Below are 24,399 nucleotides of genomic sequence, written 5' to 3'. Positions count from 1 at the left end.
AAACGAATTAATAAAATGTAAAAATCAAGGGCTGTGAGTAAGTGAGCCAGGCTTTGGTTGCTCAAGTTTAAATTCTGAGGCAATCCTAAAATATAAATGATAAATAAGTTATTCACAGATTAAATTATGGTTACAAATAGAAGTGGCCATATTTTTATTTTTGGGTTGGGTTTCAAGTTAGTCCTGTTTAAAACGGTTATAGTAGCTACACATATAACAGGAGTGAATACAGCCATATATGGCACGGACTCCAGAGCCAGACTGCCTGGGTTAGCATCCCAGCTCTATTACTCGCTAGCTGTATAATGCAAGCAAGTCACAATCTCTCCAGGCCTCAGTTTCCTCATCTGTTAAGTGGGAGTCATAAAGTACACATACCTGATGGGGTTATTGTAAGGATTAAGTAAGTGAATAGAGGTAAGGTTCTTACAATAGTGCCTCGCACCTGTTTGGTGCTACGTAAGTGTCAGCAATTAAACATGTCATTGGTTACAGACAGGGAAACCTTAGTGGCATAGTGGTTAAGAACTACAGCTGCTAACCAAAAGGTCAGCAGTTCAAATCCACCAGTTACTCCTTGGAAACCTTATGGGGCAGTTCTACTCTGTCCTATATGGTCGTTACGAGTCAGAATCAACTAGACGGCAATGGGTTTGGGTTTTTTGGTTTGGATTATAGACAGACACATCTGTTATTCAACAAATGCATCTATTATGTGCTATGAACTGTGTTAGACACACAAAGGTAAACAAGAAAGACAAAGGTCTTACCTGAATAAGCAGAGTCTGCAGAGAGATCAGAGGGTGAGTATGAGAATTTAGCTCAACAAAGTAAGTAGAGAGTGCTCCAGGCATAGGAAACAATGAGTAGAAAGGCCTGGACTTGAGAGAAAACATTCCATTCAAAACTACCATGGTTGGGGGTGGGTTTGAAGTGAGGATGGTGGTTTCAACACACAGGTAATACAAAATGGATCTTCACTTATGGTAAAATTTACTCATTCATGACTAGGTGTATACCTCAACAATAGTGAATAAAGTAACAATGTAAACATATTTTAACAGTATTTTTTATTAAAAAAAAGGAAAAAAAAAAAGCCTGTTATATTTTTGTGGCTTTCCAGATTAATTAAAATTCAACATGAAAATTCCACATCTGTAGGTATAGACCTAATTTTTTTCATACTGACTCATTCAAGTTAACCTAGTTTCTAAAATAGAATAGAATAGAATTAAACAACAACTTAAGAGATCAGAAGACTCGAGAAACAAGATATTTATCTGCCATATTCTGAGTTGGTCAGCATTTAAATTGTTTATGATGGGGTTGGTTTTTGCAATCTTGACACTTTTTTTTTTTTTTTTTTTAAGATTTATTTTGTCTAGAATTCATGCAGTACAACTATACAGGTAGTCCTCAAGTTACGAAGAGCTGCACTTACGACTTTTTTTTTTTTAGTACACGTTGTTAGTAATATGTATTACAGTGTGGCAGAGCGTAATTTGCTGGTCTTATTCTTAGCATTCACTCACAGATGTTCAATGTTATGATTTATAAAGATAAAAAAACCAAACCCAGTGCTGTCGAGTTGATTCTGACTCATAGAGGCCCTATAGGACAGAATAGAACTGCCCTATAGAGTTTCCAAGGAGCACCTGGTGGATTCAAACTGCCAACCCTTTGGTTAGCAGCTGTAGCACTTAACCACTATGCCACCAGGGTTACCCACTGTTGTCAAGTCAATTCCAACTCATAGCAACCCCATAAGGTTTCTAAAGCTATAAATCTCTGTGGAAGCAGGCTGACACATCTTTCTCCTGTGGAGTCAGTGGTGGTTTAGAACCACTGACCTTTCAGTTAGCAGTTGATCACTTTAACCACTGAGCCATGAGGAGGCAATAATAATGAAAACTTAAAAAAAAAAAAGTATTTGACTTACATCAGAACCGACTTATGATGGAGTCCTTGGAGTAAGTAAAAAAAAAAAAAAGGAAAAATAGAAGAACAATAAAATACCTGTGCAAAATTCTCACCACCTTGGATATAACACTTTCTCTGTCAGGCTTTTTTGTGCTTATTTTAGCTTAAAGAAAATTTTGTCTCCAAATTTTTATTTAGGCAAAAAATATTTTTTTATATTTACCTCTGAATTTTAAGTTAATAAAGTGTGTGTATATGGGTGTATGTGTGTGTAAGCGTGTGTAAGTGTGTGTGCGTGTGTATGTGTGACAGAACCTACTTCTAGGATCCACGCAAACTCTGAAGCAAAGTACAGCTATCATTCTATTTGCCCTTCTTTCTTGAGTCACTCTTCTATTCAAACACTTTCTCCCTCTGCACATCACTTAATAAGAGAAATGCCACATTACCCACAGAATGCTCCAAACCCTCTAATCCTGTTGAATCTCAGGAAGATTTGAAATAAGACCTGAATTCAAATCCCATCACGGTCACTTACTAACAATACAGCCTTGGTCCCATCAGGAAACCCTCCAAACATCAGTGGTCTCATTTGTAAAACAGAACACAAATTATATAGAATATGGGAAGAGTATAACATAGCATTCAAGAGCTCAGGCTCTGGAGGAAGAATGTACAGGTTCAAATACTAGTTCACCCTTTTATAACTATATGACATTGAGCTAGATATCTTCTATCTCTGATTCTCCATTTCTTCATTTATCACAGAGAGAAGGTAACAGTGAAAAGATGTAGAATTATTGTCAAGATTTAGTGAAATAGAACCTTTGAGGAATTTAGAAGAATGCCTGGTTCATAGGAAATACTCAATAGATAACGCAGAAAATCAAACCCATTGCCATCGAATCGATTCCGACTCATAGCGACCCTGTAGTACAGAGCAGAACTGTCCCACAGGATTTCCAAGGAGCGGCTGGTAGATTTGAAGGGCTGACCTTTTGTGGTTAGCAGCCATAGCTCTCAATCACTGTGCCGTGCCATTAGGGCTCCCAATATATGACTGGTATTAACATTTCATATATCTATCTTAATACTTTTATGTACAATTTATTAAGCAACTGCTAAATGCCAGGAACTATGATAAACATTTAATATATATTTTCACATTTAATACTTAAATGCTTTTATGAGGAAAGTCTTAACATCTCTTTTTACAAATAAGAAAACCATGGCTTAAAAAAAAAAAATGGCTTAGGGAGGTTAAATAAGTGTTTAGTCACATAATTAACATGGAATCCAAACCTAGCTCTTTCAGACTCCAAAACTTATGCTATTTCACCAAGCCATGCTGCCTTATAAAATGTTATAAAAATAAAATGAATAAACTTTTTTGTTTTTTTTATTATATAGCATGTGACACAGTAGCAATGTCTTGAGTATAATAATTAACCAAATTCATTTCTGGTATTAAAAAAATAGTCATTTTAAATCTGTGGGAGAAAATAAGCCAGAGCTGTGAGCAAATGTGTACTTATTGAAGACTACTTTTTCTTTAAAATATTGGGACTTTTTATTCAAAGGCTAAACCAAAATCACTGTCATCCAGTCAGTTCTGACTCACAGCAACGCTGTAGGGTTTCCAAGGCTGTAAATCTCTACGGAAGCAGGCTGACACATCTTTCTCCAGTGGATATGCTGGTGGTTTCAAACCGCCAACCTTTTGGCTAACCCAAAAAACCCAGTGCTCTGGAGTCGACTGGTTAGCAGTCCAGTGATTTAACCACTGTGCCACAAGGGTCAGCTAATCAGAAATAAGCAATCGTAACAAAGTTCAACAAATCCAGCATATACATTAAAAAAAACCGAGATTAAAAAGAACCAGCTCTTGAAATTCAACCTTCCTTCTCTTTACACCTCAAAACTTTTTAATCCCCAGAAACATTTGCTGAAATACAGAAACGACTTACCCATCTATTAAGAATAACACAATTTTTCGTTATAGAAATGTATCACCAGTTTCCCTAGGGAGACAACAATGTTTTTTTCCCCCCCACCTAATCAGCTAATACTTTTCAAAAGATCTTTTTAATACCTAAATGAAAGGATTCCACATCAAAGACCTGACCTCCCTATTAAAGTATCTAAAGGAAACCCTAGGAACCTAAAATCCATTCACAGGCAAATCACAGGTAGCTTACTGAACAATGCATTAAGAAAACAAAAAAGGAAAAAAGCTTCAGGAGAGCTACAGACATTTTGGTAAAATAATACCACAAAAATACAAATTGATCTTAAGTATAAAGAAACAAATTCATTGTCAAAAACTTAGGATAAAAGCGCTCTGTAATCAGTTGACAAGGGGGTCTTTATGAAGAACTTCAGAATTTGTCACTTTTTCAATCAAAATTTCTGATTACAGCTTAATGTTGGAAAGACCAAAAAAGAGAACTAACCACATATTTTTCAATAGATTTAAATCTGAAAATTTTAAAGCTAACTTTCAACATCAGGAAAGGTAGGTTTAATACAGGTAACAAGAGTTGAATGAAGTAATGAAATAAATCAAAGAAATAACAGGCAATATATTACAGATAAAAGTACTTTTGGGAAAACAAATACACACATACATATATTTTTCAACCATACCTTGAATGTGGTTCTGAAGTTATTCAAGTCAGTCAAAAAGTCTTCCACGGACACCTTCTTCACGTCAATAGCATAGTATTCCATTATACTCTGGTATAACTTTTCCATGTTCTCATGTAATTTTGAAAGTTTCTCATATTGCTCTTTTGCACTGATAACAAAGCTGTATATTATAGTTAAGGTATTTTGAAATCTACAAAGTAATGCTTTAAGACAAAGACCTGTAAATCCAATGTTTTAGTCTAATTGTTAGGCACCATTACTAAATCTCCAAAATTTCAAAATTACCTCTAATAGTTAGCCACTCTTTATAAGTTAGTCTATATTGTGCAGCAATGAAATCTTAAATTCAATTTCTAATTACCATTGGCAAAATTATCAGAAAACTCAAAGATTTCAGTATTTGATATTTCTTTATAATTGAGTTCAAAGAAATTTTCTTCCAAATTGCCTACCTATATAATCTCAGATCATATAATGTGATTTAAAATTATTACAGTTCAGTAGTTCCAATTGATAATTGCATGATATTGATCTCAACAATGCAGTCATCAAGTACAGTAGTTAAATTGGACAACGTGCTGTCAATTCCTAGCTTCTACACTTGATAGTAGTATGCCATGGGCAAGTTCCTTCATCAATTTCCTCATTTGTAAAGACAGGATAATAACATCAGCTAATTACTAGGACTGTACTAAGGACTAAATGAGTTAAGGTATGCAAAATTCTTAGAAAAGGGATTGGTATTTACTAAATACATAAAAATACCTGGTATTATTATTACTCACTTATTCATTCTAAGTTTTATTTAGATTCTAAAAGCAATTAAAAATAAATTTTTTAAAATAATTTTTATTGTGCTTTAAGTGAAAGTTTACAAATCAAGTCAGTCTCTCACATATAAACTTATATACACTTTACTACATACTCCCATTTACTCTCCCCCTAATAAGTCAGCACGCTCCCTCCTTCCAGTCTCTTCTTTCACGACCGTTTTGCCCGTTTCTAACCATCTCTACCCTCCCGTCTCCCCTCTAGACAGGAGATGACAATACAGTCTCAAGTGTCCACCTGATACAAGTAGCTCACTCCTCATCAGCATCTCTCTCCAACCCATTGTCCAGTCCATTCCATGTCTGATGAGTTGTATTCGGGAATGGTTCCTATCCTGGGCCAACAGAAGGTTTGGGGACCATGACTGCCGGGATTCTTCTAGTCTCAGTCAGACCATTAAGTCTGGTCTTTTTATGAGAATTTGGGGTCTGTATCCCACTGTTCTTCTGCTCCCTCAGGGGTTCTCTGTTGGGCTCCCTGTCAGGGCAGTCATCAGTTGTGGCCGGGCACCATCTAGTTCTTCTGGTCTCAGGATGATGTAAGTCTCTAGTTCATGTGGCCCTTTCTGTCTCTTGGGCTCATAATTATCTTGTGACCTTGGTGTTCTTCATTCTCCTTTGATCCAGGTGGGTTGAGACTCATTGATGCATCTTAGATGGCCGCTTGTTAGCATTTAAGATCCCAGATGCCACACTTCGAAGTGGGATGCAGAATGTTTTCTTAATAGAATTTATTTTGCCAATTGACTTAGATGTCCCCTGAAGCCATAGTCCCCAAACCCCCGCCCTTGCTCCGCTGACCTTTGAAGCATTCAGTTTATCCAGGAAACTTCTTTGCTTTTGGTCCAGTCCAGTTGAGCTGACCTTCCCTGTATTGAGTATTGTCCTTCCCTTCACCTAAATAGTTCTTATCTACTATCTAATCAGTAAATAGCCCTCTACCACCCTCCCTCCCTCCCCCTTCTCATAACCACAAACGAATGTGTTCTTCTCAGTTTCTACGATAAAAATAAATTTTTAAGAGTTAAATAAAAACTTCTTATATAACTAAAAGAATGTTTTCACTTCTACTTTGGAAAATTGGTATGTAATTTCTTCCACGTGTTATGTGATTTAAAATTATTACACACATACACACACTTGCACACTATATTCCTCTCTCACTTTTGTTTTTCTTGTTAATTGCTGTTGGTTCTAACTCATGGCAACTCTATGTGTGCAGAGTAGAACTGCTCCATAAGGTTTTCAAGGCTGTGACCTTTTGAAAGCAGATCCACCAGGTCTGTCTTCAGAGGCACCTCTTGATGGGTTTGAACCACCAATCTTTCAGCTAGTAGTCAAGAACTTAACTACTTGTGCCACCCAGGAACTCCTTTGTAACAACATACCAAAAACCTAAACCTGTTGCCGTCAAGTCAATTCCAACTCATAGGTCCCTACAGGACAGAGTAGAACTGCCCCATACGGTTTCCAAGAAACAGCTGGTGGATTCAAACTGCTGACCTTTTGGTTTGCAGCTGAGCTCTTAACCACTGTGCCACCAGGGCTTCAACAAGTCAAGAGCAAACAGAGATTGAGAGGACTAATTTAAGATTAATGTGATATCACCAAAAAAAAAAAAAACCAAACCCATTGCTTTTGAGTTGATTCTGACTCATAGCCATTCTATAGGACAGAGTAGAACTGCCCCATAGGGTTTCCAAGGAGGAGCTGGAGGATTCGAACTGCAGACCTTTTTGTTAGCAGCCATAGCTCTTAATCACTGCGCCACCAGGGCTCAGTGATAGTTACAGGGCATTAGAAAACATTTTCCAAACAAACCGTTGAATTTCTTTTGTGGCGTAACGAATTGCTGATACAGTTGATACAGAATCACCACACCGTGTTCCGAAAAGATGACTCTTTTGGAGCATCAGTCATAATTGTGTATGGCTTTCATTTAAACTGGGACATTTGAAGAAACAGAAGATGCAAAATTAAATTATTGAATTCATTTTACTATTTTTGACTAATGCAAAAGTATAAACAGACATTAGCAAAATTAAAAAAGTCAATAACAAAGGGAGTAATTTGCCAAGAGAAAGAAACCAAACATGAAATGTTTGTATCTAAAGAGAACAATCTTCTATAATTTCTAAAAGATACACAGTTCTTTTGGCCAGAGCTTTCCCCGGTAGAGGATGAAATAAGAAAACAGGTCTAAGCCCTTCATTTTGAAGAGAAAGAGAACTAAAGACCAAGGATGAAAGGTGCAGCACTGGTTCCAGGTAGACAGTGAATCTAGAGCGCTAGCAAGCGTAGAGTTCTGATAGTTAGAATTCAGCCTCCCCCCGAGGAACTACGGCATCCCCATCAATCACAGCTTACATGAACCCATGTTGCCAGTCAGTCCACAGATTACTTATCACCTTTCCAAGACTGTTGTTCTTCTTTTGTATTTTGCTCTACGTCGTGAGCTATATAGTATTTCAGAAGGAAGAGTGGGCTAGAAGGAAGGGAACTGAGATTCAAATAGTTGATTTTTTTTTCCCCTAGAATCTGGATCATAAAAACGCTAGTGATGAATGCATTTATATGACATCATTTCTTAATCTTTAATGAACAACAAATGATTTTACATAATTAGTCAACTCAAAAAAATTACAAGAAATATAAGACAGGCTTCCCATACTTTAGCTTATGAAATACCACATTCCTGAAACAAACTTCCATTTGAAATGCATTTAGCAGCTAACATTAAAGGGAACATATGATGCTTCATTTGTGCTGTAATGTAAGCATTCTCTAATTTACCTAGTAAGTTCAGAAATCAACACTAGTTTACAAATTTGTTTTCCTACTCTATGAACTGTCATCTAAAGTGATAAAGGATATAGCCACATGAATTAATTATGTTTTTTCAATCCATTCAAGAGAAATTGTTTCTATCTTTGCTTGTCCAAATCTATCATTCGAGTCTTTGTTCAAGTCTTCCTTTCCATGAAGCTTTCTCTAATCTCTATAGCTGAGAGTGATCATTTGTTCCACAGAAAACATAGCATTTGTAGTCCATTGAACTAATCTGGAAATTCATCAGGCATATTTTTACTCCCAATCTATAATGAAGTTGTGGTTTTTCCCCTTCTAGACTAATTCCAAGGAACCCTGGTGGTGCTGTGGTTAAGCACTTAGCTGGTAACCAAAAGGTTGGTGCTTAGAACATACCAGCCACTCTGCGGGAGATGTGGCAGTCTGCTTCCATACAGATTACAGCCTTGGAAACCATATGAGGCAGTTCTACTCTGTCTTATAGGGTCTCCGTGAGTCAGAATCAACTCAATGGCAGTGGGTTCTGAGTATAATTCCCTAGTAGTCCTTTTTCGTTCCCACTTCTGGCAATTGTGATTACCTCTCACAGTCCATTCTCTCGGTGCCATGCTCCACTTTTTTGGCTGTGTTAAGTCTAATCATCTACAACTACATTGGCGCAGATGACTTAGTCTTAAACTTTGGTGGGAGGTATAATAGACCACTTCAAAAGTCTGATTAAAGTTATGGAGCTTCTATCCATAAAAAATGCACACACACACACACATATACTTGGATGTGATATTAAAAGCTAAGAGAGTCCCTGAATCACATTTATCCTGGACAAGAAGTTAAGGACACCTCTTTGGTGGGTGTTTCTCTAGCTGCTACTTATCTGCCCATCACGCTGCTGGTGAGTCTCTGTATTTAAATAATAGGCGCTTCATAAATACTAGTCAATGTTATCCTAACACCAGGGAATAACCCCATTCAAGAATCCATTCAGCAAAAAGTTAAGATAAAGCTGTATTACCCAATAACATTTTTTTTTTAGATTCCAGATAAGAGTCACAAGTAATGAAACATCAAAAACATGCCTATGCATATTTAATAGAAACATTACGATTCTATTAAAAGATATAATGGAAAAGATGACCAAGAGCCAGAACCATGGAAATGACATGGTCTTGTTCTAACAGCAAGAGAGCTTTTAAGTTAATTTTCTTATCATTGTTATCCATAAAACAATGTACTCCCAAAGGAAATGGAGTTGTTAAATAACTGGAATTTTCCAAAAGAATGGTAAAATTGTGATTGAACTGAAACAATTTTGAAAACAGCCAAATTAATCCTTAGTTTAAAATGCTTGCCCGATAGAATGGAATAACTGGTTATATGAGGCACTCTGCATCCGTATTGACAGGCTACTCTCTCATTAAGTCATCGCTCAATGATGATGCATTCAAATAAAGAACCATCATCATCATTATCATCATCTAAAAGAAAAAAGCAACAGTAGGTGTTCTTGTATCAACTGTTCAGCTCCAGATAAAAGCAATGTCCATGTCAGTAATTAGGCTTTACTTTTCTTCTCTCCCATATCAAGCTCTATAGTTGCAAAGAGCTTTAGAGAACTATGTGAGATATTCAACAAGATAAATATCTGATGGAATTTATTACAAACATATTGATATATATCCAAATATTTTATGTTTTTACAAAATCTACCTTCTTTTCCTTTACCAAGAATAAGGCCAAATTCTCAGTAATTTCTACTTGAACCACTATCACCTTCCCCTTTGAAAGGTATAGGACAACCAGTTCTGTGTTTAAAACACATTGAACCGCAAGTATTTAGGGTTGGCCACCTAAGCAGCAAACTGAGATTTAGAATTCCAAAGGAGGCTATTCTTCTGATAAGCTAGTATTGCTCATTGCCAAACCACCCACTACAGATAAGATTCGATATTAATTGTTAGTTCTTCTCCTCATGGTTTCTCTTCCTCCACCAAGGATGTCCATTACTCCATTAACACATCTTACAAGGACTAACTTCAATCAGTCCCATATGTCTAATACTTTTGTGGACCTTCTTAAGTACCCAGATTCATTCATCCTGCATGTATCCATCCCTTCATACAGTAAGTATCCATTGAACTCTACTGTATTCCACTCTTCTGGGCACTAGGGGAAAAAGTAGGGAACAAGATAGACAAAGTCCTTGCCTTAACGAACCATATATACATTCTGGAGTGTGAAGACAGGTAATGAAGAAGTAAATGAGATTTTCAGACAGTAATAAGTATAACAAAGAAAATAAAAATTTGTGATGTTATACAGAGTGATAGAGGCTAGGTTGGGTAATCAGACAAGTCCTGATTAAGAAGGTCACGTTCATGGAAACAACTGAGATATGACTATAAAAGTCAGCTCAGTGAGCATCAAGTTGTGTACCATTCTCTGTAAATGCAGTAAGACTTCAGAGAAAGAAAAGAGCATTACAAATCGGGGTATATGTAGAGGATGAGGGACAGGACATTTAACCTGAGACATAAAGTTTGTTAAAAAAAAAAAAAAATTAAATGGAAGAAAGTCAAGAGGGGAAGAAAAGGAGGAAGAAAGGAGAGAGAAAGAAGACTAACTCAAGAGAAGAAAAATCTGCTATTACAAATCGCCCAATTATTCAACGTCCCACCGTTGCAACTAGGCCATGTCCTTTATACATACGTTTATATTTGATCCACCCCACCCCTCTATTTTACATTCTAATTACAGTTCAATTACATAAAAATATGTTGAGTTGCCTTACCTGCAGTACACTGTGTTTTGTGCAATGTGAAATGTAGAATAAAATATAAGTTTTTATCTCAAGAAATTTACGGGGGTGGTTTTACCGTCTACCGGGTAATTTCAGAAGTTCGTAAGACATTGCTATAAAGTGGAAAAAACAAAAACAGAAAGTCTGAAAATAAAAGTGCATTTGTGCTGAAGAAATTTAATGATTATCACAGAAAAGAGTCAAGTAACTTGTCATGTAAGTTGTGACAAATACAAAAATAGACAAATACCTTCCAAAATAATATTTTCTAAGAGAATCAGGAGAGTGGGGTAGGAAAAGCAGAAAATAAAAAAAAGGCAAATACTTGAGCAAGGAGAATTTCAAGAGCAAAGCCCCAGGATCTATTTGTTATTTTCCTTAAAATAAGAGAAATCCCAGAATCTTAAGGCTCAGAAGAAGGGAACAGGCACTGTATGACACAATGCTAGCATTTTCCTAATTTTCTCACCAGTAAGAAATTAATTTGCATGTCACATGTAATAGTTTGTATATAACAATATTAATGACCCTACCTCAAATCTGTGTTATGCATTTTTCAAGCATATATTTACAGTGCAACTACTACACTCTACTTACATTTCTACCAGGCTTAACAAAAAGTCAATGGGTTTTATATATATAATTACGTATATCTTTTAAAGGATGAACTGAATTCCTTTTTTTTTTTTTTTACATTACAGAGTATATGTAACAAGAGTCTGCACTGGAAGTATGCAAATACAATATACTGTAATTGAATACTATTATTGAAATTCCATATTATAACAAAACTATATCAATTATAATTTATAAACAATTCAATTAACAGATGTGTTAATAATTCACTAAATCATCATTTAAACTATGTATGGAATGGTAAAACTGACTCCTTAACAATTAAAATATACATATTTTTTCAGAATTGGTTGATGAACCAAATATTTGAAATATGCTTCAACTAACAAGCAATTAAAATATGAACTAAGTTTGAGTGTTAATAATCTAAACTTTAAATACATTTTTATTCATTGTGCATTTTAGTTTCCAAATTCTTCCATTTCCTAAGATCTGGGAAGCTAACAATTTGCCATTTTAATAAGATTTGTATAAATGCATTTAATATTCAAAATCTGACTTGTTGTCAGTCCTAATTAAAGCAAACAAAGCTTTGCAATGAATGAATTTAATTACTTTGAAACTAGTATGTCTAACTAGATGAAAAGCAAATGAGTGCAATCTAATCTAGGCGAAGAATATTTATGATTATAAGCTTTGTCAATAGCAAAGTGCACCAACTGTTCATATATCTGACTTCCAAGAGATACATGAATGCTAATCAGTTCATTAGAGGCTTCTAGTTTGTGATATTTAGCGACAGGATGCAGTAGGTTTCTTGTCCATGGAGTATAATTGTACTCAGAATGAAAAATTGTTTCCAGCAAAGCGTCATCCTTCCTGTTTCTGATTTCCTGCTGGTTGCTTTTTATGAGCTGCATACCTTTCAAGAAGCCGACATCATTCAGCTGCTTGTGTCATATGAATACCAGTATGGATGAATCCTGAGAGGTCTGCTGAGCAGGATTCTACAACCTTTACTCCTGGCTCAGGAATTTATCTTAAGTTATGTGTTCCAGAAGCAGAGCTTCATAATTATTGTGCTCACGGTGGATTACCAGAAGCTGTACGCAAGCAAAACCCATCCTAAAACACTTTCTATCTGTAGGGAACAATAACCAGTACTTCAATTAACATTACTCAAAGATTAAAATAATAAACTGTTAACATATGAATATTTTAACACAATAAAACAATTGAAGAAAAAAATATGAATGACGGAACTGATATAGCTCTACAACTACAGATTTATTTTTAAAAACCCTAAGTTTTCAAATGAGAAGATGCTGCAAAAATATATTTTTTGATGGATAATACAGACTCCAACTTTAGTTTTTTTTTTAAAAAAAAACAGCTTCTCTAACATGTTTAAAATGGCCTAGTGATAAAAGCACCCTGCCTAATAAAAGAGAAAACGAGATGGATAGAAAAGATACTGAAGGAAACAAACACATTAGCCTGAATTGATTGTTGCTGGAACGCATTTTTATAATATTTCCCAAAAGAGACAGTGAAGAAGCTAAAATTGAACTAATTCACAATTAAAATGAAAGTATATACAGTAAAATCTATGATAAACCAAGTAACAATGATTCACCAAATCTCTAGGGATAGAAAAAAGTAGTCATTTGATTTCAAGCACCTTAGTTTAAAATAAAATATTAGCAATGACGACTTACAAGAGATCATGTTAGAAGTAGGTTATCACTTCATACAGAATTCAGAAGTCCATCTGGAATTTTAATAATGCATAGTAGTAATATTTTATTACAACACAAAAGATATCAGTCTCTAATTTCACAGAATGGTTTGCAAAGCAATTCAACATTAGTTTCAGGAAATAAAAAAGTTTATTACTTCAGTTACTCATCAGAGATTAAGCGACAAAGTTGGTGATAACAAAGATAATTGAATACAAAGGAAGCCTTAAATTAAACAGAAGGACATATGAACCATGCTATTAACTAAAAATGTGTGTGTATGTATGTGCGTTTTATTTGGGAGAACAACTATACAAGTAGTAATAGTGACAAACTCAATTTTGATTTTGGAATGATGCAGTATTTCTAAAGAAAATATTAAATTTTCTGAAACATGGGTTAATTTCTAACATAAACTGTTGTCCTTAGGTGCCGTTGAGTTGGTTCTGACTCATAGCGACCCTAGCACAACAGAACGAAACACTGCCCAGTCCCGCGCCATCCTCACAATCGTTGTTATACTTGAGCCCATTGTTGTAGCCACTGTGTCAATCCATCTCATTAAGGGTCTTCCCCTTTTTCACTGACCCTCTAAACTAGCCCTTCAAATTAAGCTGACTAGTCACACCAGCTTATAAAACCTTTATTTGCTTCCTGAAATGTTTTTAAACTATCCAAATCACACCATGACTTTAGATTGAAACTTCCTTGAATTCAGTTTTAATATTCTTTCAATTTGCCAGCAATGACAGGAGGAAATAATGCATATGAAAGGAAAAAAAAAAAAGAATAAGAACCAATAGAAATACATTTATGTAGTATTCATGATAGAATATTAATAGTTAAAAAAAAAAAAACCCAGTGCCGTTGAGTCAATTTCTACTCATAGCGACGCATATTGATAGTAGATAGTCATGATAAATTTCCCTGCAATCAGGCGAAGGTTACACCTTACACTATTTGGCACTATAGGATGATCTCTAGTCATACAAATACATCTAAAACATTAAATAAATTGTAATTCTAGTTGACTGATGACTTAAGTTATTTAGATATCAAAAGGATATGGACATCTTTGTCACAAACTTGTCATGTGAGTCCTCAGGAGGGGGAAAGGTTTCCAAATCTTTCTCAAGCTGTTGAAGCTGCCTTCCCATCTGCTTCAAATTCTTTTCCAGCATTTCTACAGAGACTAAAAGAGAGCGTATTAAATGCCTTGAAAGGACAAAATTATAATATATAAAAGGTAACATACTTCAGAAACATGCATTAAAAAAACTTCACAATAATAAAGAAAATTCATATAAAAAAAGAAAGATGAACTACATTAAGTTTAATTTTTTAATCTTTTTAATTTTTAAACCCAGGAAAAAAAAAAATTAGTAAGAGATCCTTTAAAACAGAAGAAGAAATTTAGGACATGCTTATATGAACAGACCATGTTTAAGAAAAAAGTTTTGTTTAAAATTAGATTCCATGATCACTATAATATAAACAGTCTATTCAGACGAAGAGTCAAAGAAAGAGTATATTTTTCATAATGAAAGCTATTTAAAAATAATTTTAACTTTTTTTTTTTTTTTAAATCACAACCTTTTGAGAGGCAGCAGTGAGTATATAGACACTAAGAAGATGGATTAGCTCAGGTCCAAGCTAATCTACCATAGGAACAAAAAGGCATCAGAGGCTACTTGCAGTGACATGTACAATGTCACAAACAACATTTCTGGAAATTTCCTTTAGGTTCAGATGAATTTTACTTTAAAAAAAAAAAAATCTTGCTTCTAGTCAATGTGATTTATACAGAACGATGCTTTAAAAATGCATAAAATAGTTCTAGGTAATGTAGCAAAATTTCATACTTCAAATTTATCCTGAAGAACTAACCATAGATGTAGGAGCTAACCATACATGTAAGTCAATTGTCACCATGGATGTAAGGCTGGGAACATCCTTGGAAGCAACCTAAATGCTCCACAAAATGGGACTGAGTTTAAAAAAAAAAAAAATACACACACACACATGGTTTACAACCTTAGTTCAACAGAATGGAATAGTAAACAGGCATGAAAAATAATGTTGTAAAATAATATTGAGTTTTTTGGTTTTTATTTTTTACTAGTTATATCCAAAACAACATCCTCCATTTTAACAGCTATTAATAACATATTTGCTATAAAGAAAATTCAGAGGCTAATTCTCAGACACAATGTTTAGTAAAGTCCAATGACTGACTCTTCAGAGAGCCACATATAATAGTTGTTGGTGTCTAAAGAATGATGGTAGTACAACCTTTGGCTCCCACTGTTGTGAAATCATTCTGAAGTTATACCCAGACATATTTTCTCGGTAGTCTTCGTTACTTGTGTATCTTCTCTCTGTGACTCTTAAAACTGAGGCAGCAACTCAGATAATGGGTACATGAAATATTTCCATCAAGATTGCATTTAGTGTATCAATTCAGTCTATGTAATTCATGTCCCCAGTATCTTGCAGTACACTACCCATGGTGGTAACACATAGATCCTATGTTATGCTCTTTCATTTTCCTTTCCGATTGGCAGTTATTCATAACCAAGACATCTATTTAACTCAGTCTATGGAAACCCTGGTGGCGTAGTAGTTAAGAGCTATGGCATCTAACCAAAAGGTCGGCAGTTCCAATCCCCCAGGTGCTCCTTGGAAACCCTATGGGGCAGTTCTACTCTGTCTTATAGGGTCACTATGAGTCAGAATCGACTCGATGGCAATGAGTTTTTTTTTTTTTGGTTTATGGTATTTCATTTACTCTTCTTATTTCCAATTTTTCTTTTCTTTTTTCAAAGTCCTCTGCATCAGAGAAGAAAATCCTTTTGCTCTTCTAGTGTGGTGTAGTGAATTGTTTACATGGCCTTCTAGTCACGGTCTTCTACTTCTCCCAGAATGATTGGCTGGGCCACAATCTTGCACGGGATTGGTCTGTTAACTAGGCAAATTGAGTGTCTTGAAATCCACCAAGGTGACTGGATGCAAAATAAGTGACTCACAGTTCAAAGAGCGGGTTGGTCAGTTTGTGGTCCTGGTAGGAGGGCCATGTCTTAAAGTTGACAAGGAGTTTGCTTATATAAGGGCCAATCCTACAGAGGTTCAGGGGGAACTCACTACCATCATTAAGTGTCTGGAGTGAAGCATGTCCTTTGGACCCAGGGTCTTTTTGCTAAGAATATTTTAGACCCAGAAAAAAGAGCTGTAACCCTGAAGATGGCACAAATGGTCAGAGACAGCAGCAGCGGCCCACAGAGTGAGGCAGCTGTGGTAGGCTTCCTGGTCCAAGAAGCAAGGTGGCTATGGTGAGCTTGCCAGCCCACGGACTGAGAGCTGAGCATCTTCAGGCAGGAGGCTTACCGGTGGAGTTAAAAGAGCTGTATAATACTTGCCCATGCAGGGTAGAGGTCTGAGTGTGCTCAGTGCAGGGGCTGCCTTGCCAGATCCAGTGTAGGGGTCTTCCTACAGCAGCGTATAACCGGATGCCTTTGGGCAGGAGGCTTGCCAGTGGAGCTAAAAGAGCTGTATCACTTGCTTGTGCAGGGCAAGAGAGGCCTGGGTGTGCCCTGTGCAGGGGCTGCATGCTTCCCCCCTGGGAAGTGGGGGCCCAGGTAGTGTGGTGGCAAGAGAGCCCCGCAGGCCTGGGTAGCATGGCGGGAGCCAGCAGCAGAGGCCTGAGAAGGGCCCAGCAGCAAAGCAAGGGAACCAGAGGGCAGCAAGGCCCAGTGGCAGAGCAGCAGCCTTGAACAGTATGTTGGCACTCAGAGGCAGTGATGACATGAACACAACACCTGACCTGAACCATAGTGTGCATGCCCAGCAACATAAGAATGGACATAGGTGATCTGGGGAAGAGTAAGCGGTGCTCCTTTCAAGAATCTGCTGTTATTGTTCACTGTTTATTCCCTGTGTCAGCCTCTCGTGTGTCCGGCTTGATCACAGGTGAACGTAGCACCTATAGAATGGTTGGTATCGGGGGTGTATGTGTCTCACTCCTATAGTCTTATGCTGCTTGGAAGTTTGAAGCACAGCCTGCCTGCATGTGCAATGCAGACAGACAGACAGACATGTGCATACATCTAGTCTATTTGATCTCTCCTCTAATGGCTCATCAGCATTTCTTCTATATTTCTCAAGAAATCTTACAGGTGGTTTGACCACTTTATACTTCCTAAAACTTTGAAACTTCTGATTAAATAAACAAAGCTTCAAAAACATAAAATTATTTCATTAGGACAGTGTATGCTCAGAAAAATTTAACATCCATACATCCAATTTGTGATATGAATTAGGTTCATAAAAGGCAGTATATTGGTAGAAAAATAATAGTGGAAGTAATAGTAGTAATAGTCATCATCATAATAGTAGTAGAAGTAGTAATAGTAACTAAAACTAAGTGCAAACGCACGTCAGGGAGTCCCTGGGTGGTGTAAATGGTTATGTACTTTGCTGCAAACCGAAAGACTGGCAGTTTGAATCCACTCACAGGCAACTTAGAAGAAAATCTGGTGATCTACTTCTGATAAAAAAAAAAAAAAACCCAAACCTGTTGCTGTCGAGACAATTCTGATTCATAGCGACCCTATAGGACAGAGTAGAATTACCCCATAGAGTTTCCAGCGAGCACCTGGTAGGTTCAAACTGCCAACTTTCCGGCTAGCAGCCGTAGCTCTTACCCACTATGCCACCGGGGTTTCCATAGGACAGAGTAGAATTGCCCCATAGGGTTTCCAAGGAGTGGCTGCTGGATTCCAACTGCCAGCCTTCTGGTTAGCAGCCATAAGTCTTAACCACTGCACTAACAGGGCTCTGAAAACCTCTATGAAGCACAGTTCTACCCTGAAACACATGGGGCCACCATGAGTTGGAAATGATTATACTGCAACTGATCTTTTTTTTTGTTGGGGTGGGGTATGTACGTCAAGTAATGTTCTAAGTGTTTTCCATGAATTAATTCTTTTAATTCTCATAAGAACATCACAAAGTAGGTATTGTTATTTTCCGTTTTACAGATAAGATACTGGAGCAGAGTGGGTACATAAGGACAACCTAGGAAGTGGTGAAGCCAGAATGTGAACTCAGGTAGTTTCATTCCAGACCTTATTTTTAACCATACTGTTTTATAGAAATTATTCTTTCATTTTAAAGTCACTGCTTACCTGTCAATGACGACAGTTAAATCAATAGACGTGGTTTTCACATAATGATTGGTTTCTTGTACTGTCTTGCCTAGTGCAATCCAAAGTAATCCACATACGGCTAGAGTCAGGGGAACATACTCAAGCGTTCTGGATGGATGGACAGACACTTACACAGAAAGATATGCTAGTATGTACATATATTTTTTAAATGATCATTTAAGATAATATTCCACCACTGAACAAAACCATATACTTAAAGTACTATGTTTTAGTCTGTTTATCCAATTTCATTACGCATACACATCAAATTTGGAAAAGGTCCATAGAAAGGAGGAACTGTGAGGAACACCCATGTGGAAATAAACACAAGGCAAATGTCAGATAGAGAAGTGTATGTCAGAGTTTAGAGGGCAAAAACTAGAGTACCTGAGGTGTAAGAGAGGCACATTTTTGCCTCAAGAGTTGACATCTTCAGAGCTGCTAAACAGTCTGGGCTGCCCTCAGAGAAGATCAGTTCTTGTAATTAAAGATAGAGTGAGCAGTACAGTAGCATGAGAGAAGGACTTACTCCACGGGATGAAAGGCTCTTGAGCTTCTCCTAACACTTTGGTAGCCCAAGGGTCAGGAACTACTTTGTATCTTCGTGATCGAAGCAATTTCTCATTGACTCAATTTTCTAGTCAGTGAAATGGAAAGAATTCTGCCTTAAATTTTACCTCACAGATATTTCATAAAAGGTCTAATGCTATGACATAGGATAAAGAAGTTTTTAAAACTAGAATGTACTATGTGGTATGTTATTCTTATCCTTAGAACTGAAGGTAACCCTTAAAGACTGAAGGAAATAATATTAGAATCAAAGGAAAAGTAAAGAAAATCACTATCATCATCATTATCATCATCATCAGACCAGGAACAGTGCTGCGGAAGTCAGGCTAAGAAGAAGAGTCGCTAATTTCAAGAGTAAAATATTGGCAATGTTTGGAGCATATGCAAACATTTAAGGTCCACACTATAAAGAGTAAGCAAGCTGTCTTAAAAAATGGTTCTTATGGCTACTCCACAGATGAAAATCCCTCTAAGGCATTTCTTAAGCTTCATCAGTGGTCTCTGATTATGTTACATGTACATTATAGCTAAGTGGATTTAAGTGTAATTGACCAACCTTTCACTGTTGGTTTTTAAATAAGGACCAAAGCATGCTTAGAAGAAAAGCATGCACAAATTTTAGGCTAATAAAATACAATCTCACATTCAGAGCTATCTGACAGGTAAAACTAAAGAGGTGTTTTAAGAATTTCCTTTTTTTTGTTTGTTTTGGTTTTGTTTTTTTAGCAATTATTATATTTCCATAGACAGTGCCTTTATGTATCTTCAAATACTTACACTTTTAGTCACACTTTTCACACATCTCAAGTTCTTTGAGGTCAGTGACTATATTTTTGTATCAGAAATCTCAACTAGAGCAGGGAGTTTTAAACTGTACGCCCTCAAAGATGTGTTGACTGGTGTCTCTTTATGTGACCTGTGAGTGAATTTTATCTTTCAACTTTGTCACATTTCTTGACCAAGAAATTAATGATTTTTTTTAACTCTTTTTTCATTTTTTAGAAGAAAAGTAACAACACATAGCTGTAATAAAAGAGTGGACTAGTCTATTTTAAGGCCATTTTGAATTTTGTACTTTACCTAGTTAATATTCAATTAAAGGAGCTCTGGTGGCGCAATGGTTAAGCACTTGGCTGTTAACCGAAAGATTGGTAGTTAAAACCCACCCAGCAGCTACATGGGAAAAAGACCTGGTGATCTCCTCCCAAAAAGACTAGAGCCTAGATACTCCACTGGTCTCACCCCCTTTGAGAGCAAGGAAGAATGAAGAAAACTAAAGATACAAGGGAAAGATTAGTCCAAAGGACTAATGGACCCACATCTGCCACGGCTTCCATCAGACTGAGTTCAGTACAACCAGATGGTGCCCAGTTACGACCACTGACTGCTCTGACAGAGATCACAATAGAGGGTCCAGGACAGAGCTGGAGAAAAAGGTAGAACAAAATTCTAACTGAAAAAGAAAGACCAGACTTGCTGGCCTGATAGAGACTGGAGAAACTCTGAGAGTATGGCCCCTGGACACCCTTTCAGCTTAGTAATGAGGTCACTCCTGAGGTTCACCCTTCATCCAAAGACTGAACAGGCCTATGGAAAAAAACAAGACTAAAGGGGTGCACCAGCCCTGGGGCAGGGACTGGAAGGCAGGAGGGAAGAGGAAAGCTGGTAACAGGGAACTTAAGGTTTAGAAGGGAGAGTGTTGACATGTCGTGGGGTTGTTAACCAACGTCATAAAATAATGTGTACACAGACTGTTTGATGAGAAACTAGTTTGTTCTGTAAACCTTCATCTAAAGTACAAACAAACAAACAAATAAATAAATAAATAAAAAGAGTAGAGCCTAGAAGGCCCTATGGGGAATTCTACCGTCACATTGGGTCGCTATGAGTCAGAAAGTCAGAATCTCAATGGCACCTAACAACAACAACAACAACAATATTCAGTCAGATGGGATATCTCTCAGGCACCTTAAATGTCATGTGCCTTGGTCCCCAACGTGCTCCCCATCTGTAATCCCGATTCTGTTTCCTGTGCTGGTACCTGCTAGCCATAACCCTCCTCTGTCTTGCAACCCTCAGATTATGATACTCCATTTATTTTACTTGACGAGTATGACTTAATTCCTTCCTGGTCTGAACACTATTCAAATCATCATGAACCATTATCTCTTCTTCGATCATTAGTCTCCCACTGTTTTCCTCCGGTGCCTTTGACACACTGCCCATGGGGGTTCCTGGACAAACACTAATTTAAAGATGTTCCTTTCCTGTTTAAAATCTGCCAATAAACTGCTTACATGATAACATCTGAGTTCCTAAGCAAGACCCAACTTGGTTCAGTCAACTTCATATTCTCCTACACTGTATTCCCAAGATACCACAAGCTTGTAGTTGCCCTTCCCCCAATCCCTTTATCCATTCTTTATCTGATGCTAGAAATAATATGTGTCTATCTTCCTTGTCCGCTCCTTCCCTGAGTCAGTCCTACTCATCCTTTATAACAAGAGTCAAGAGTCAAGAATTTCAGCAAGTTCCCAGGTGAGGTGTTCTCCCTACCCTGGGCTCTCATCATACCTGATAATTATCTCAATCTTTACAATTACTACATTTTATTGCATTCATCTTTTTATTTGTCTCTTCTAATTGACTGGAAATTCCTTGAGTGAAAAGACCACATTCTATTCATCTTTGTATCTTCGATTACATAACATATTGCAGGCACTCAAGTGTTTGTTCAAGGAACCGATTTTGGATTTAGGATTTAACTTTAACCTCTCTTGAGCACTGACTATGAAATGAGAAAATATAACCACTGATTAAATGTCTAGAACTTAAAGTCTAAGAAACAGACTTGTCTTCAAGTGTCTTGTCATTGTGATAATTATACATTAGAGCTGTTAAAGAAGCTGTAGCATAAAAGCTGAAGTCACAACTATAAATATTTACGTTTAAAGCAATCATGAATATAGGCTTTTTGTAAAACCACAGCCTCTATATTTACTAAATTAAGATTTCAAATAACAGGGTTGAGATTACATACATTTAAATGTTGTTGTTAGGTGCTGTCGAGTCGGTTCCGACTCATAGCGACCCTATGCACAACAGAATGAAACACTGCCCGGTCCTGCGCCACCCTTACAATCTTTGTTATGCTTGAGCTCATTGTTGCAGTACAGGGTCAGCGGAAAAGAGGAAGACCCTCAACGAGATGGATTGACACAGTGGCTCCAACAATGAACATTTAAATAATCTTTGTAATTAAAAAAATAATCCTCTGACTATCTTCTGGAGCAGCTGGTCATTTGTTCATAACAAACTCACTAAGAAATGTCACATTCATTCTTAAGTATCATGATGCAATCCAGAGAAATTAATTTCTTTAAATAATGCTTAAAAAATACCTTAGTACCACAAGCCAGTTTAAACATTCAAAACTAATCTTCTTAGGCTCACAGAAAAAATTGAGAGGGAAACTAGGAACTGCAAAGTTTCGGGCTCCCAACAAAACAATTTTGTAATTACAGTAATAGAGGTATTTTATAAAGCTATAAAAATGTTTTATAAACGCAAGTTAAAAAATAAGTTGGAAGAACAAAACTGGCAAACACAAATCACAGTATAATTAAACAACAATAACAACAGCAATCTGAACATTAAGAAGGCCAATAAAAAAATCTAAGTTCTAGAATATCATTATAAAACCCATTATTACGATGAAAAAGTACAAAACTGAAACAAGATGGTAAAAAAGTACAAATTCAAAATAAACTGCAGCTTGGTTCTAACAGACAAAGGTAAATTCAAAGAATCAAAGCTAAGTGAGTAGCCAGTCACCCTCATCAAGTGGCTGTGCCTTCCTCTGCTCAGCTCTTCTTCCCTCCCATTGTGCTGATCCTTGACGAGAGTGCACGTAATTAGCACACAATTTGGGATTCCTAATTAACTTACTGTATAACCAAAAAACCAAACCCGTTGCCGTCGAGTCAATTCTGACTCACAGCGACCCTACAAGACAGAGTAGAACTGCCCCCATAGGGCTTCCAAGGAGCGCCTGGTGGATTCGAGCTGCCGACCTTTTGGTTAGCAAATACCACTTCCATGATGCTTTTACAATCTTCAAGACATATTAATTTTCTGAATACTTCTAACCACCTTCACTAGCTCCTCTCAGTCCAAGCCAACATCATCCCTCCCCTGAATTATAATAGCATCCAAGTAGTTTCACTACACTGCCACTCTTCCTCTACTACATTTTTTTTTTCAACATAGCAGCCAAAACAATCCTTTGAAAATGTAAGTCAGGTATCACTCCTCTGCTCAAAATCTCAGTGGCTTCCCATCTCAGAGTGAAGGCAAAATCCTTATGATGATCAGTAATGTCCTATGCGATCTGGACCTCTTACCTTTCTGACCTTATATCCTACTTCACTCACTGCTTGGCAGTTTCCATGCCGACAGGCCTACACACTTGCTCTTCCCTCTGGCCGGAATGTGCTCCCCCTAAATATCCGAATGCTTTGCTGGTCCACCTCCTGTAGGTTTTTGCTCAGAGATCATCTTCTCCTTGAGGACTTCTCTGACCACTCAATTTAAAATTGGAAAAAAAAAAAACCCAACAAACAAAAAAAAACCTGCTCTGGCATTCTAGAGCTAACGTAATATCTGACGTAATATCTTGACTTCTTTTTAGGTTTATGTTCCGTATTCCTCACCTGAAATGTAAGAAGCAAGAGAGCAGAGGCTTTTCTTTTGTGTTCACTGCTCTATCCAGTATCAGAAACAATGCCTGGGACAGAAGAGGTACTTGATAAATGGCTGGTGAAAAAATGGATGAAGGAATTTAATTTAAGCCAATTATCATTTTGTTTTCTGTCACTCAGTCAAGCCTAATCCTTACTGATATAAGGGCCTAGCACAGTGCGTGCCCCGTGGTAAGAGTCCAATAAACATTTTTGAAGGAGTTCTTTCCCTACTGGGCCAAAAAAAAAAATTTTATATATATATATATATATATATATATAATGATTAATGAACACTAGTTCTTTTTTCTTTAAAATAAGTAGTTTGGCAGACAGCTGCTGAGAAACTGCCATCAAAGTGATGGACATATTTACATGACTACAGAGCCTCGCTAACCAAGCATTTATTAATCCATAACTAAAGATAATCTCCTTCTAGAAAGCAGAAGATTACCCAAGATCAGATTTTCTTTAAGTTTTCCTACAAATGTGATGGATTCACATTTTAGATGTTTCTATCACATATCATTTATCATAAGCACAATAATTCATATTTCCATATGGCAT

General features: G+C 36.8%; 1 protein-coding gene across 2 annotated transcripts in view; it reads right to left on the bottom strand.

Moving 5' to 3' along the window:
- Positions 1–24,399, bottom strand: part of DIAPH3 (diaphanous related formin 3) — a 588,341-nt gene that overhangs the window by 199,812 nt on the left and 364,130 nt on the right. For both annotated transcript variants that reach the window (XM_003412593.4, XM_064270057.1), the window contains 2 exons: positions 14,387–14,511; positions 4,567–4,731 (listed from right to left, as the gene is read on the bottom strand). In XM_003412593.4, coding sequence (XP_003412641.1) covers positions 4,567–4,731; positions 14,387–14,511 — 290 coding nt within the window. The remainder of the gene's footprint in view (positions 1–4,566; positions 4,732–14,386; positions 14,512–24,399) is intronic.

This window comes from Loxodonta africana, chromosome 17 (assembly GCF_030014295.1).
Source record: "Loxodonta africana isolate mLoxAfr1 chromosome 17, mLoxAfr1.hap2, whole genome shotgun sequence".
Taxonomy (NCBI): Eukaryota; Metazoa; Chordata; class Mammalia; order Proboscidea; family Elephantidae; genus Loxodonta; species Loxodonta africana.
This window is presented reverse-complemented; position numbering and strand designations above follow the sequence as displayed.